Consider the following 16,683-nt stretch of genomic DNA (forward strand, 5'->3'; position numbering starts at 1 on the left):
TTTTCACAGCGCAGCGATCAGTTAAATAAATTGCAAAACTGCGCCGCAATGCGCACGCGCGTTGTACGAGTGCAAACAGCATCGTTGTTGTGCACTGGATCTAGCGAAGATTCCATTCGCACAGCCGATCGCAAGAAGATTGACAGGAAGAGGGCGTTTGTGGGTGTCAACTGACCGTTTTCTGGGAGTGTTTGGAAAAATGCAGGCGTGTCCAGGCGTTTTCAGGGCGGGTGTCTGACGTCAATTCCGGGACCTCTGTCACTGAATTCATCGCACAGGATAAGTAACTACAGGGCTGGTCTTGTTCTGCCCAAATTTTTTTTCTAGTACCGCTCGGCTGCACAGGCGTTCGCACAATTGCAAAGCGAAAATACACTCCCCCGTGGGTGGCGATTATGCGTTTGCACAGCTGCTAAAAGTAGCTAGCCAGCGATTAACTCGGAATGACCCCCATGGTAAGGAGGTTTCTTGTTCAAATCCCTTGCTTAGCGTGACAAGTACAGTAGCTAGTTTACTTCACAGATTGGTTTACATTGAAAACCATCAGTGTTTCACCAATGTTTAGAACTAAACAATGTTTTTGCCCAATGTTAGAAACATTGGTACTACGTACTGATGTTTCCTATCAATGGTCCATCGCTGTTCTATAGTAAACACACCTTAGGTAATGTATATTGCACATTTCTGGTCTTTGTGTGGGGGTGACGCATGTACTTGTCTAACATTTTCCTTCTCCTTCACTTCTCTCTAGAAGTAAATCTGGACTATCTACACTACGAGGACCCAGAGCGTTTTCTGCACAATCTCCTGCTCTCCAGCGGCTGTGAGAAAAGACTGTTCTTTTGAAGTGTAGCTTAGGAGGTTGAATGAGACTGGTTTCCTGTGCTGTCCGCTTGAGATCCTGGATTTTTCCTACATTCATTCTTTCTTCCCCACAACTTCTCCAGGTTCCTCCTGCTCTGTCCTTCTTCACATCACCATGTCCTCTAGCCTTCATTCACTTAGCTTCACCCTGCGTTTAAGTTTTCTCCTGGGCTCCGTCTTAGGCTTGAGCTTAGGACTTGAATTTATGGGGCTGCCCAACCAATGGGCTCGCTACTTGCGTTGGGATGCCAGCACCCGCAGTGACCTCAGCTTCCAGCTCAGGACCAACGTTTCCACCGGCCTTCTGCTCTACTTTGATGATGGAGGTATCTGTGACTTCCTCTGTCTTACTCTGGCAGACGGCAGAGTCCAGCTGCGCTTCAGTATTGATTGTGCTGAAACCATGGTGTTAAGTGACAAGAAGGTCAATGATGGTGGCTGGCACTTCCTGATGGTCAGTCGTAACAGGCTGAGGACCACACTGGTTCTAGATGGAGAAGCTAAGCCTGGAGAGGTCCGACCACAGAGGCAGCACATGAATATTGTCAGCGATCTCTTTGCAGGTGGCGTCCCAGGGGATATACGCCCAGATGCTCTAACGCTCGGCTCTGTCAGGGACCTACCTATGTTCTCTGGATATTTACTTGACCTTGAGTATGGCAATTCTGAACCAAGGCTCCTGGGGAGTCACGGTGTCCGCTTGGATATGGAAGGGCTCTGTACTGATAATCCATGTGAGAATGGAGCAACCTGCCTACTGCTGGATGGTGAGCCCACCTGTGACTGTACGGCAACTGGATACGTGGGCAAGTTCTGCTCAGAAGGTAAATGTGGATGAGAAGTGCCCGGAAGGGTGGAGGGGGAATAGAATCAGCACTGATAGTCAATTACTACTTCTGGACCGATTTCTAGATGTTACTATTCATCTCAGGGACTTTATTTTTGAGTAAAGAAGCGGGTTTGTTGCCTTAATGAGCATTGTAGTGTTGTGCGTGCAATGGGTGAATCTTAGACCCATATCAGCCAGCTGCCAGTATTTGATCGTACAGTTATGGTGCCCTCCCGTTATTGGGATGTGTGCATGTTGGGAATCACACGGATTTAATACAGTTTATGATGTACGAGCGTGCTCAGATGTCCGAGCGTTTGCTAGAGAAGTGAGGTGATCACAGAAGAATATTCGCAGGCAGGTAAATCACATTTACTACTGAGCTGTTACCGGCGAGATGTGACTTTGATTAGATCAGTGGGAGTTGGGCAAGGAGCTGTCCTATCCTCACCCCCGTAACTGGGACAGACCCATAGACCGGTATTAGAAGCATTCATTATACTGAGGAAAACCTGCCGGTTCACAGAGATTAAACTTTAAGAGGCTCTGGGTAATCCACAAAATATAACTAAAATATAAATAAATATTATTCACCCCACCCCACAGCTACGCTATATAATTCTGGACACATATTAATTACACAGGTTCTGTGGCTGGCTGACTTCAAGACTCCATTTGACCTGGTTTTAATCAGCCACAGAACCTGTGTAATGAATATGTGTCCGGAATTAAAGGGATGAGGTGGTAACCCTACCTATAACCCCTCCTATTAGCCTATAAGCCTCCTCATTATGACATGTGACTCTGACCTGGAACACCCCACCTTTAGCTGAGTCTGTACGCCAATGATGGGCAGTAATAAATTAAAACAATACACATAACCAAACAGCCTCCTGTCTATAATAATATACCAGCAGGCATTGTAAGCCACTATTACAAGCTGTAACCAAGAAGTATGTCCGCAAGGTAGGATGGAGCCGAGTCTGAAGGTGAAGGCTCGGAGAACTGGCTATTTCATGGATCGTTCTCTCATTAGCAGATAGTTGAGTAAAGTTGTCCGTACACTAGAACGATTCTCTTCCAACCAGCCAACTAGTGCGGGTTCAAGCGATAATCTGCCATTGCTCCCACACACAGAAAAACATCTGAGAACGGACAATCCAGCTAGCTGTGCAAATCAAACATTACCAGTATCGTTTCAGTGCAAGGAGAAAGTTGGACACTTTTCTCCAACTGAGCAATCTGCCTGTTAGAAGTAGGTGAATACTGTCCAACTACTTCTGCATGTTGACAAAATAAAGTAATAATAATAATATTAATAATACAAAAATATATGGGATGGGGGGTCACCCCTATGTTTGATATAGCACTGGTGCTTTGAGACCAGTGCTGATTGCTTTCGAAGTCGGGGAGAAAACCAACATGGGGTTCCCAGTGATTTTGGAGTAACCAGCATGGGGCATTGCCATCCTGGGCCGGTGGATCCATAGAGGGGTTCCCTGCAGAGTAGGGCTCCTCCGACGAGGCCTCCAATCATGCTGGGACCCTTAGCTTGCCGAAGACAAATTGATTTTTTTCTAATATTAACCATTTATTTAGTAGGATGTCCACTGCCTTGGAGTATGCGGAGGAGCACTGACGCAATTGGTGCCATGGCTGGTTATACCCATGTGCAGGCCCGCATGCTTTTTTGGAGCAACCCGTGCTGGCACCAACTGACCTGACGCTCTATGGCTCCACCAGCCCTTTCTGATGACCCTGATTTCAGGGTGTACTTCACGTCATTTTCTCCCTGACTTTGGGGTGACCAGCACTGGGCTGTAAGCACCTGTGCTGGTTATAAAGAGTGATGGACCCCCAATTATTTTATGTTTTTAATTTTCGTTGAACTACAGTACGGTCCCAGCTGGCAAGGTGGTACCTGTGGTTAAAAAAAAATAAAAAAATAAAAAAATGTAAATACACAAAGTTTTAGAAAGATAAAAAAATAATAATATATATATACATTATTTATTTATTTAAGCCATGCAGAAGTAGACAGACAGCGTCCATCTATTATCTGTGTCATCACAAGCTGGCTGGAAGTTGGACGGTTAGTTGGATAAACAATGGTTCTTGCATACGGCCTGCTAAACACTCAGTAGTAAGGGTGAGATGAATACACTGTCGTCAGCATAGGAAAATTATATTTACTGCTTGGGGGGAAGAGCGATAGCCCTATTCATCTCACAGAGTCCTTTACTGAAATTATTATCTTATATTGCACCAGTTTAAAATGACGCTGGCGTACATACACCTCAGTAAATGTCCCTAATATCTGCAGGTTCCCACCACAGCAGCGCATAGGTTAATGGTGAAATGTATTGACCTCCATTACACATCAATAATCTCCTGCTATCCTGAATACTAATCTCTCCGGCACACTTCACTGAGCACTCGTCCCCCGTTATGGCCTAGATCTTGGGAGTGTCTGGTCTGGCCGTCTGATTGCCCCAAATGATCATCCTACAGAAGTAATCTCTCCTGTTTAATGCTCCATTTCTAAGCCATGAAATGCCCCACGTGCCTGGCGCAGATAACCGTTGGGGTGCGAGCACTGGCGAGACCGGGCGCTCAGTGTGGTATTAGTGACGTGGGGTCGTCCAGTATATTATTATTAGAAGCCTACAGATAATGAGGATTAGGGAATCATCTGTGTACTGTAATGAGGTCACCCACCCCCACACCCCCCCAACTCTCCCTAAATCACATGACAGAGGTCTCGCTTCAGATGCTGTCTAGCGGGGAAGGGGTTAATCATCCTCTTGGATTAAATGATCTCTGTTTGTTTTCCGCCAGTTAATTATTGCTCTGGATCACGCACTGGCATGCTTGAGAGTGAACTCCCGTACATCTATAGCTGCGCACTAGCCACCGTCCTCAGCAGAATTGAAAGAAAAGGCTCCTGATGGCGAGCGTGGCATTACGAGCGGTATTTCTTACATGTAGCAACACAGAAATTAGCATCAGAAGTGGTTACATAGTGAATGCTAAATCCACCCGGATTCGCAGTTAATTGGTTCTGCTCCTAAGACCACATGAGGTAAATATTTAATACCCAGGTGACTCTCTGGCCTTTATTCAAGTTTCCAGTGTGTTATATGATACATCCCGCACCGCAGCTCCAGGATCCACAACCAGCGTCTGGAAGGGGTACCTAAATGTACAGAGGCCACCGTTGTTCCAGCCAGGTCTCGGGGCCCAGGGCAGGGGTTAGATCTATAGCCTGGGGCACTTATATTCCTGACATGAACCTGCCCCTTTTGTCCCATGCACACACTAAAGTCTGGATACCTTTGTGTTAATATCCATGGTTACTGGGTCAATAAATCGGTGGCATAGGTGGGCAGCTGTTTGGATTTATATTGCAGCCTGCGCTGGCTGGTACGAGTAGTCCCTCATGAGCTTTATCCCAGTGTAGCGGATCCCAGGGTTCTGTGACTAGGTCTGCATTGGGAAGGATTGACAGATGGGTGTTCTGCTGGCAAATAAATGGTTAACAGTCCCCCAGCCCGCTGCACGCTCATGTTTCCTAATGATGTTTGAACTGGGACAACAAAACGGGTAAGTGGCCGCCAGGCTGTGTGCGATGTGGGATCAGGTGTCTCAGGAAACAGAGGGATAAACGTATAAAAGGCAGGGAGATTAAATATTTACTTTGTGACATATCTATGTTGTCTCTTGTCCTGACCATGGAATACACTGACAGTGGCCCCAAGGTGCAGGCTGCGTCCCGTCACTGAGGTGCTTTATCTGTGGCCCTGAATCACTAATCTGCTCCACCACAAATGCTAAATATTCAGAATTCTCTTATGTATTAGATGATAACAGCACCTCAGGACGTATCACCTTCTCCGATGACAGAACTCAGGTGTAGACATTACCTAGAGATACTGACAGGGGCTGCCACACCTTCTTATTGGGCTTCCTTCAGCTTTTATTAAAATTATTTCTAACGTCTTAATGTGTGTTTCAGCCAAGTATTTATAGTTTTTGGTTGAGTTTATGTGACTCATCTAGGATATGACATAAACCCAATTTTTGTCATATATTAAGGATTCAGATCCAGTTATTTGGTAATTACACTGAGCAATAGTGATAGCACTTTCACATCTCACAACGCTTACAAACTCGTACCTCTCAGCTCTTACACACTCATACCTCCCAGCTCTTACACACTAATACCTCCCAGCTCTTACATACTCATACCTCCCAGCTCTTACACACTCATACCTCCCAGCTCTTACATACTCATACCTCCCAGCTCTTACATACTCATACCTCCCAGCTCTTAGACACTCATACCTACCATATCTCACACACTCATACCTCCCACCTCTTACACACTCATACCTGATAAAGCCTACACACTCATACCTCCCAGCTCTTACATACTCATACCACCCATCTCTCACACACTCATACCTCCCATCTCTTACACACTCATACCTGATAAAGCCTACACACTCATACCTCCCAGCTCTTACACACTCATATCTCCCAGCTCTTACATACTCATACTTCCCAGCTCTTACACACTCATGCCTCCTAGAGCCTAACACCATCATACCTTCTAAGGCCTACACCCTCATACTTCCCGGAACTTACACACTCATACCTCCTAGCTCTTACATACTCATACCTCCTAGCTCTTACATACTCATACCTCCCATCTCTCACACACTCATACCTCCCATCTCTCACACACTCATACCTCCCATCTCTTACACACTCATACCTGATAAAGCCTACACACTCATACCTCCCAACTCTTACACACTCATACTTCCCTGCTCTTACATACTCATACTTCCCATCTCTTACACACTCATACTTCCTAGAGCCTAACACCATCATACCTCCTAAAGCCTACACCCTCATACTTCCCAGAACTTACACACTCATACCTCCTAGGGCCTCCACCATCATACCTCCCAACTCTTACATACTCATACCTCTTACATACTTATACCTCCCATCTCTCACACACTCATATCTCCCATCTCTTACACCCTCATACCTCCTAAAGCCTACACCATCATATCTCCCAGAATTTACACACTCATACCTCCTAGAGCCTACACACTACAGTCATACTTCCCATCTCTTACACACTAATACTTCCCAGAACTTACACACTCATACGCCATCATACCTCCTAAAGCCGACACTCTCATACTTCCCAGAACTTACACACTCATACCTCCTAGGGCCTCCATCTGACCTACCAGCTCTTACGTACTCATACCTCCTAGCTCTTACGTACTCATACCTCCTAGCTCTTACGTACTCATACCTCCTAGCTCTTACATACTCATACCTCCCATCTCTCACACACTCATACCTCCCATCTCTCACACACTCATACCTCTTAAAGCCTACACCCTCATATCTCCCAGAATTTACACACTCATACCTCCCAGCTGTTACATACTCATACCTCCTAGAGCCTACACACTTATACCTTCCAGCTCTTACATACTCATACTTCCCATCTCTTACACACTCATACTTCCTAGTGCCTACATACTCATACCACCCAGCTCTTACATACTCATACTTCCCATCTCTTACACACTCATACCTCCTAAAGCCTACACCCTCATACTTCCCAGAACTTACACACTCATACCTCCTAGGGCCTCCACCATCATACCTACCAGCTCTTATATATTCATACCTCCCATCTCTTAGACATTCATACCTCCTAGGGCTTCCACCATCATACCTCCCAGCTCTTACAAACTTATACCTCCTAGAGCGTACACACTCATACAGTATCTACCAGCTTCTACATGCTCATACAGCCTCACGCCTACACACTCATACCTCCTAGCTATTGCATACTCATACCTCCTAGAGCCTACAAATTCATGCTTCCCAGCTCTTACGCACTCATACCTCCTTGAGCCTGTGCACTTATACAGTATCTACCAGCTCCTACATGCTCATACCTCCTCCCGTATACACACACTTAAACCTCCCAACTCTTACACATTCATACCTCCCAGCTGTTACACACTCATCTCATACCTCCTAGAGCCTACACAATCATACCTCCCAGCTCTTACACACTCATGCCTCCTCCTGCCTACACACTCATACCTCCCGGCACCTACCCACTCATACCTCCTAATGCCTAAATACTCATACCTCCCAGCTCCTACACACCCATACCTCCCAGCGACTACACACACTCATACCTCCCAACAGCAACACGCACAGTGACACTCCCAACACCTACAAACTCACACTCGCCACCTTTCAACAACTCCTGACAGACACAATACTGGCACATACCTTTACACACACACTCCCAACATACACTTACACTCCCAACATCCACACACACACCTAAACAACACATACACGCTCACGCCTCCCAAACTGTTTATGCAGAGTGTTACATTTTGTATGTCAAGCATAATACCTGCATACACCTCTGGATGTTTTATGATACAACGATGCTCTTAGGAGGAAGCGGGCCATATGTTGTTATAAAAGGGTTTAATCCTGTTGTGGGAAGTGTTTATAATTTTACGCTAACAAACATTTTCTAACAAATATTCTTCCAGGTGTGTTGCCGATCTGCTCCCCAGCGGACAGATGCTATGGAGTGAGACCCTGACCCATGCACAGTGGCTGTCACTTGCATGTGTGCCCCCTGCTGATTGCATGAGAAGCCGTCTCCATGCAACGTAACGTAATGTGTGCTCACAGTCTGACTGTCTCTTTCTTTCTTTTTCCTCCCCATTCTCTCATTGCTACCATAGATGCCAATGACATTCCAGGTGAGTGTCTAGACTGTCCGCTAGCGATTTTACACTTGTTGTAAATCACATGTAAATTCTGGACATAAATTATATTGTTTAGGTTACCCCGATATTCCACTCCGATATAATGTATCACCGCCCCCTTCTATTACAGACAATACGAGTACAGTATTATATATATATATATATATATATAATTCACCCCAGTAATATCCAAGAGCCAAGCACACCTTGGGCCTGATTCTGAGTCCCTTGCGGCAGCGTCTGTTGCCAGTCGCCTGCTTATAAGTTGATGCTGATGCCGCTACAAGGTCCTTCCCTGGTGTACATCCATGTGTCTGAATTTGCAAGGACTGAGACACCGCATGCGCGCTATAATACGGATTTGTGCCTCCACCATCGGTTGCACCACAGTAATTTCCACCAACACTACGGCAGGTGCGGTGCCTCTGTGAACTACAGCCTTCTACGTAAGCCGTCGTGCATTTGGTAGCGCAGCCGCTAGCACTGACACACCCAGGGCACTACCGTGCCACGCCCACTGAACGCCCAACACTTTTCGGCAACATTTCTGATACCGTCTGTCCCGATCACAGCAGCATCGTTACGAATGCGCTGTGTGTGTGTGTAACGCACGTGCCGTAGGGGATTGTAGACATTTGTGTGCAAGCGCCATTGTACAGAATAGCTTCACTGTGCGAATATCGCCATCGAGTGTCGCTCAGAGTCCGGCCCCATATGTTTTGTAGAACAAACAGTGAAACAGTCCAACATCATATTCATCTCGAGTACTTCAGGGTGTGCCCTATATATAAATACACACATACTGTCATTAAGTATAGTGGATTCAGGAGGATTCAATAGGAAAATGTCTGTGTCCACGATGTGACTTGTTTCCCTTCTGATCATCTAAGAGAGCCACAGGAATAGCGAGAAGTCATTGCCCAGAACGTGAGGTACAGTACACAGGTCTGCCCCCTCTAACTGACTGTATTCCTGTCACTGAACACCCAGCTTTCCTGCATGGTTTGGAAAGCTGAGATATAGGGTGCAATGAGGAAGCCATACTTGTGTATTAAGTATGTGTCGCCACAATCCCCACTGTGGGCATTGTACAACTAGTGTGTAACTCTTCTCTCTCTCTCTCTCTCTCTCTCTCTCTCTTCTCTCCCTCTCCTCTCTTCTCTCGCTCTCCCAAGGCCTGGCCCATCTTATGGTTGATGACCAAGGTACGCCTCTACACCAGTCACTGCTTATCTTCTCCCATGCATTTCATTGCTGGTTATCTCTCATTGTATTTCCTCATATCCGAGAAGCCATCGCAAATATTTTCCATCTTACCGCCATTTCAGACCCTTCTTGAATTGTGTTTGATGTTACCATTGGAAGGTGCTTGGGATATGCAGGAGTTACTGATGGCTCCTTGGATCCCACGCCATTGCAATGGCGGAAACTGATGAATGGATTCTTGGACACAGCACAGATTGAGGTGGGGTGGCCCATATTTCCTATATAGCAATTACAATCTGCTAAAATAATGAAGCATTTCCCTTTAAACCTGTAAGAAGCCAGTGAGAAGACATTTTAAAGATATGTTGGGGTCAGTCCTCTCCTTGGCTCCGGCCGGCGGTCACATGTCACTGAGAAAGCGTCTTATCAAACCACTTGGAATTATTGACATAACTGCAACATGAATTGGTAGGCTAGGTATAGGGCCCGATTCAGACCTGAGCGCTGTTGTGCGTTTTTGCAGAGGTCTGCAATCAGATAGCCGCCACCCATAGAGAGTGAAAACCCGCCCCTTGCAAGTGTGCGAATGCATGTGTACGCCGCGTGAAAATTCTGCCAGGCGGTGGACAGCTGCAAATCTGTTCGCAACGCTCTCACCTTCTAATGATTTCTCCAGTCTGTGCAGTGTGTGCGTAGCTCTGGACTTACTCCTACAGCGCGATACAAACAGGCCGATCGGGGCCGGAGCTGACGTCACACACCCTCCCGAAAAACGCTTGGTAACGCCCATGTTTTTCCTGACACTCCCAGTGAACAGCCAGTTACCACCCACATACGCCCCCTTCCTGTCAGCACCTTGCGATCAAAATTTTCGCACCATCCTGACGTTTGGCGTCACGCCTGCGCATTGCGGTGCATACGCATGCGCATTCATTTGATAATCACCCGCTGTGCGATTTCGCACAACAGCAATCAGAACTGGGCCCATAAGCTCACAGAGTGGCTTCCTACGATATAAGTGTAGATGACAAGTCCACTTTTAAGATCAACTTTAGTTCTTTGCAGAAGAATCAATTCTCCACGATGGCCGTGAATTGCCTTCCGTAGCAATTGGGCAAAGGAACCTCATAACCAGTAACGTTACTGATTTTCCCTCAGGCCCCATAGAGATGCGCAGGAAAATTAGCAGTGTTTGTCTACCGTAATACAAGCCAAATATCAGGGCAGAGAAGTGTAAGAGCACCCCCCGGATATCTGTGCCGTGGACCTGACCATTGCCGTGTGTTTGCCGTGTGCCGTGTTTTATGTTTTCACCATACATCATTTTGAAACTTTTTTTTTTTTGGTGGTTTTCATTCTTTATGTTTGGAAGCATGCTTCAAAAAAATGATGTCTCTGACTTATTCTCTCTCTATCTATCACATCCTTCCTGCTCTCCTGGACTCCCCCTGCTGGCTGTAGGTAGAAGCAAAGGTAGATCACCTGCTTAATACTATACACGTTTTACAGGTGTTCGTTGTGATGTTCTGTGTTGTGGCTTATTCTGTATATCATGTGGATTGCCTCCAAGCCTGAGTAAGCTGTGTGCCATCCTGCATCATATGTGCTAAATGTTATTCATTATTAATTTACTGACGGGATCACTGATGGAAGTCATTTCACTCCTAAATGAAAAGAGGTTATAGGGGAGATGTACTAATCTTTAGAGAGAGATAAAGTAGCAGCCAATCAGCTCCTAACTGCCATGTTACAGGTGGTGTTTGGAAAATTACAGCTAGGAGCCGATTGGCTGGTACTTTATCTCTCTCCACTTTATCTTTCTCCAAGACTTAGTACATCTCCCCGTATTGTCTGTAAAGTCTCATTGCTTGGAATTTACAATGAAAGAATAAAGAGCTGTCATTATGGCAGACAGTTAATTTACAGTATCCTGCTGTGTGGATTGGGTTAAAACTTAACATTTTAAGCCAAAATGTACAAAATGTTGTGTCCACACGGGTACCGAGGTGATTATTTTACAGAACAATTCTAGAAATTGTAGATGATGGGAGTGTCGGCTGTATAGGTAGGTGTCACTTAGGTCTGTAGAGATGGAGATATTGTCGGCTGTATAGGTAGGTGTCACTTAGGCCTGCAGAGATGGAGGGAGTGTCGGCTGTATAGGTAGGTGTCAGTTAGGCCTATAGAGATGGAGGGAGTGTCGGCTGTATAGGTAGGTGTCAGTTAGGCCTATAGAGATGGAGGGAGTGTCGGCTGTATAGGTAGGTGTCAGTTAGGCCTATAGAGATGGAGGGAGTGTCGGCTGTATAGGTAGGTGTCAGTTAGGACTGTAGAGATGGAGGGAGTGTCGGCTGTATAGGTAGGTGTCAGTTAGGCCTATAGAGATGGAGGGAGTGTCGGCTGTATAGGTAGGTGTCAGTTAGGACTGTAGAGATGGAGGGAGTTTCGGCTGTATAGGTAGGTGTCAGTTAGACCTGTAGAGATGGAGGGAGTTTCGGCTGTATAGGTAGGTGTCAGTTAGGACTGTAGAGATGGAGTGTCGGCTGTATAGGTAGGTGTCAGTTAGGACTGTAGAGATGGAGGGAGTGTCGGCTGTATAGGTAGGTGTCAGTTAGGACTGTAGAGATGGAGGGAGTGTCGGCTGTATAGGTAGGTGTCAGTTAGGACTGTAGAGATGGAGGGAGTGTCGGCTGTATAGGTAGGTGTCAGTTAGGACTGTAGAGATGGAGGGAGTGTCGGCTGTATAGGTAGGTGTCAGTTAGGCCTATAGAGATGGAGGGAGTTTCGGCTGTATAGGTAGGTGTCAGTTAGGACTGTAGAGGTGGAGGGGGTGTCGTCTGTGTAAGTAGATGTCAGTTAGGCCTATAGAGATGGAGGGAGTGTCGGCTGTATAGGTAGGTGTCAGTTAGACCTGTAGAGATGGAGGGAGTTTCGGCTGTATAGGTAGGTGTCAGTTAGGCCTATAGAGATGGAGGGAGTGTCGGCTGTATAGGTAGGTAGGTGTCAGGAGATAGAGGGAATGTTGGGCTGTAGAGGAGCAGCGGTTGTTGGATGGCTCTGTAGAGATGTCGGGAAGGTTAAACTGGAGGAGTAGGGGTTGTTAGATGGGACTGCAGAGATGGAAGGAGTGTTTGGCTGTGGAGTAGTACGGGTTGTTGGATAAAACTGTAGAGATGGAGGGAGTGTTGTGTTGTAGAGATGGAGAGAGTGTTGGGTTGTAGAGATGGAGAGAGTGTTGTGTTGTAGAGATGGAGGGAGTGTTGTGCTGTAGAGATGGAGAGAGTGTTGTGCTGTAGAGATGGAGAGAGTGTTGGGTTGTAGAGATGGAGAGAGTGTTGGGTTGTAGAGATGGAGAGAGTGTTGTGCTGTAGAGATGGAGAGAGTGTTGGGTTGTAGCGATGGAGGGAGAGTTGGGCTGTAGAGATGGAGAGAGTGTTGGGCTGTAGAGATGGAGAGAGTGTTGGGTTGTAGAGATGGAGAGAGTGTTGGGCTGTAGAGATGGAGAGAGTGTTGGGCTGTAGAGATGGAGAGAGTGTTGTGTTGTAGAGATGGAGAGAGTGTTGTGCTGTAGAGATGGAGAGAGTGTTGTGCTGTAGAGATGGAGGGAGTGTAGAGATGGAGGGAGTGTTGTGCTGTAGAGATGGAGGGAGTGTTGTGCTGTAGAGATGGAGAGAGTGTTGTGCTGTAGAGATGGAGGGAGTGTTGTGTTGTAGAGATGGAGGGAGTGTTGTGCTGTAGAGATGGAGGGAGTGTTGTGCTGTAGAGATGGAGGGAGTGTTGTGCTGTAGAGATGGAGGGAGTGTTGTGCTGTAGAGATGGAGGGAGTGTTGTGCTGTAGAGATGGAGGGAGTGTTGTGCTGTAGAGATGGAGGGAGTGTTGTGCTGTAGAGATGGAGAGAGTGTTGTGCTGTAGAGATGGAGGGAGTGTTGTGCTGTAGAGATGGAGGGAGTGTTGTGCTGTAGAGATGGAGAGAGTGTTGTGCTGTAGAGATGGAGAGAGTGTTGTGCTGTAGAGATGGAGGGAGTGTAGAGATGGAGGGAGTGTTGTGCTGTAGAGATGGAGGGAGTGTTGTGCTGTAGAGATGGAGGGAGTGTTGCGCTGTAGAGATGGAGGGAGTGTTGCGCTGTAGAGATGGAGGGAGTGTTGCGCTGTAGAGATGGAGGGAGTGTTGCGCTGTAGAGATGGAGGGAGTGTTGCGCTGTAGAGATGGAGGGAGTGTTGCGCTGTAGAGATGGAGGGAGTGTTGTGCTGTAGAGATGGAAGAAGTGTTGGGCTGTAAAGCAGCAGAGGTTGATGGGTCTGTAGAGATGGAGGAAGTGTTGGGCTGTAGCGATGGAGGGAGAGTTGGGCTGTAGAGATTGAGAGAATGTTGGGCTGAAGAGATGGAGAGAATGTTGGGCTGTAGAGATGGAGAGAGTGTTGGGCTGTAGAGATGGAGAGAGTGTTGGGTTGTAGAGATGGAGAGAGTGTTGGGTTGTAGAGATGGAGAGAGTGTTGGGTTGTAGAGATGGAGAGAGTGTTGGGTTGTAGAGATGGAGAGAGTGTTGGGTTGTAGAGATGGAGAGAGTGTTGGGCTGTAGAGATGGAGAGAGTGTTGGGCTGTAGAGATGGAGGGAGTGTTGGGCTGTAGAGATGGAGGGAGTGTTGGGCTGTAGAGATGGAGGGAGTGTTGGCTGTAAAGATAGAGAGAGTGTTGGGCTAAAGTGATGGAGAGAGTGTTGGGCTGTAGATTTAAAGGGAGTGTTGGGCTGTAGATTTAAAGGGAGTGTTGGGCTGTAGAGATGGAGGGAGTGTTGGGCTGTAGAGCAGCAGAGGTTGTTGGATAGGTCTGTAGAGATGGCGGGAGTATTGGGCTGTAGAGATAGAGGGAGTGTTGGGCTGTAAAGCAGCAGGGGTTGTTGGATGGGTCTGTAGAGATGGAGGAAGTGTTGGGCTGTAGAGATGGAGGTAGTGTTGGGCTGTAGAGATGAAGGGAGTGTTGGGCTGTAGAGCAGCAGGGTGTGTTGGATAGGTCTGTAGAGATAGAGGGAGTGTTGGGCTGTAAAGCAGCAGGGGTTGTTGGATGGGTCTGTAGAGATGGAGGAAGTGTTGGGCTGTAGAGATGAAGGGAGTGTTGGGCTGTAGAGCAGCAGGGTGTGTTGGATAGGTCTGTAGAGATAGAGGGAGTGTTGGGCTGTAGAGCAGCAAGGGTTGTTGGATGGGTCTGTAGAGATGGAGGAAGTGTTGGGCTGTAGAGATGAAGGGAGTGTTGGGCTGTAGAGCAGCAGGGTGTGTTGGATAGGTCTGTAGAGATGGAGGAAGTGTTGGGCTGTAGAGCAGCAGGGTGTGTTGGATAGGTCTGTAGAGATGGAGGAAGCGTTGGGCTGTAGAGATGCAGAGGTTGTCGGGACTGAATAACATCTGGTGAGTAAAGATGGAGAAATGTGGGGTTACATATACTATGTGATGGGACTGTGATTTACATTCATATTGAATGATTAATAGAATTTTGTGCATTGTACAACAAAGTAGTTACGATACAATGATTTATGTATTAGTTATATGAAGTTGCTGAAGTTTATCTTTTTCAAATTGTCCAAATTGTGATAAACAATGAAAACAGAAGAGCAGTTGCTGTCACGTTCAGTGGCCTCGGTAGGTGGTCTCGGCAGTCTTAGTGCCATTAATCCTGAGGCAGGGGATTGGGGGCACTTTCATTCTCCCGGCCAGACGGCTCTGCTCTGGGTTCTGTGATAAGTGCTTCTCTCTGTAGTATTATATTATCATTATTATCATTACTGAACATTTCTGATGGAGGGAGTCTAGCCCGTGATGTATAGACATGTTCCCGAATTCTGCATCAAGGTGACCGCCGCGTGGAGAAACTCCACTGGGTCTGGAGCAGGTGTTCCTCCCCGACACACACCCTCAGGCAGCTAAACACTTCTAATCATTTACATAAGGATGTGACTGTGGCAATTTGCTTGCAAATGAGACCCCCCCCCCCCTTCCCCAATGTACACCGACTCTGCGGGATTGGGGGGGGACTGGAGAACCCCATCTACTCCACCTTAACCCCCGCTGTACTGGAGGCTGCTAAATTGTAGCAATGGTAGAAGGTGATGTTCCTGCTATATACAACTATGCTGACATGTGTGGACTGTATGTTACAGCCCCAGTGTAATTCACAGCATGGCCTAATACAGAGGGCATTCTAATATACAGAGAAGAGACAGCTACATAAAGGCAGTCTAATACACAGTCAGCTAGACACAGAAGGGATCCCTGGAAGAGAGTCCTAATACAGAGAGGGGAGCCTGATTAATACACATTATGGAGATGACTACAGGGAGACAGTCTAATTACACAGATAGGAGACCGTCTAATACATAGAGGCCAGATAGCTACAAGGAGACTGTCTAATACACAGAGTGGAGAGATACAGAGAGAGGAGACAGCTACTTGTTGACGGCCTAATGCATAGTGGACAGACAGCTACAAAGAGACTGTCTAATATGCAGAGTTGAGACCTACAGGGAGACAGTGTAATGTACATGAGGGTGACAGCTATAGGTAGACAGTCAAAAACTCAGAGCAGAGACAACTATAGAGAGACAGTCTAATACACTGTAGTGAGACAGTCTATTAGGGTTTACACTAAAGGGAGACAGCTATAGAGAAGACAGTCTAATATACAGAGTACAGTGTAATACCCAGGGAGGAGACAGCCAGAGGCAGACTGTCAAATATGCAGAGCAAAGACAGTCTAATGCACTGTAGTGAGACAGTCTAATAGGGAGACAGCGATAGAGAAGACAGTCTGATACACACACAGTCGTATATGACATTTATTGGACGGCAGTAATAGAGAATGAGACAGGGCTGTATGTACCGTTACATATGGTGATTCCTGGAAGAAGATGGAAATCAGATAACATCGTCCTCTGTGTATAATTGGCACTGAAAAA

General features: G+C 46.7%; 1 protein-coding gene across 1 annotated transcript in view; it reads left to right on the plus strand.

Moving 5' to 3' along the window:
• NRXN3 (neurexin 3) overlaps nt 1-16,683 on the plus strand; it is a 376,989-nt gene that overhangs the window by 49,700 nt on the left and 310,606 nt on the right. The window contains exon 2 of the mRNA XM_063946596.1: nt 752-1,688. Within this exon, the coding sequence (XP_063802666.1) occupies nt 980-1,688 (709 nt within the window). The 5' untranslated portion in view covers nt 752-979. The remainder of the gene's footprint in view (nt 1-751; nt 1,689-16,683) is intronic.

This window comes from Pseudophryne corroboree, chromosome 12 (genome assembly GCF_028390025.1).
Source record: "Pseudophryne corroboree isolate aPseCor3 chromosome 12, aPseCor3.hap2, whole genome shotgun sequence".
NCBI classification, from domain to species: Eukaryota; Metazoa; Chordata; class Amphibia; order Anura; family Myobatrachidae; genus Pseudophryne; species Pseudophryne corroboree.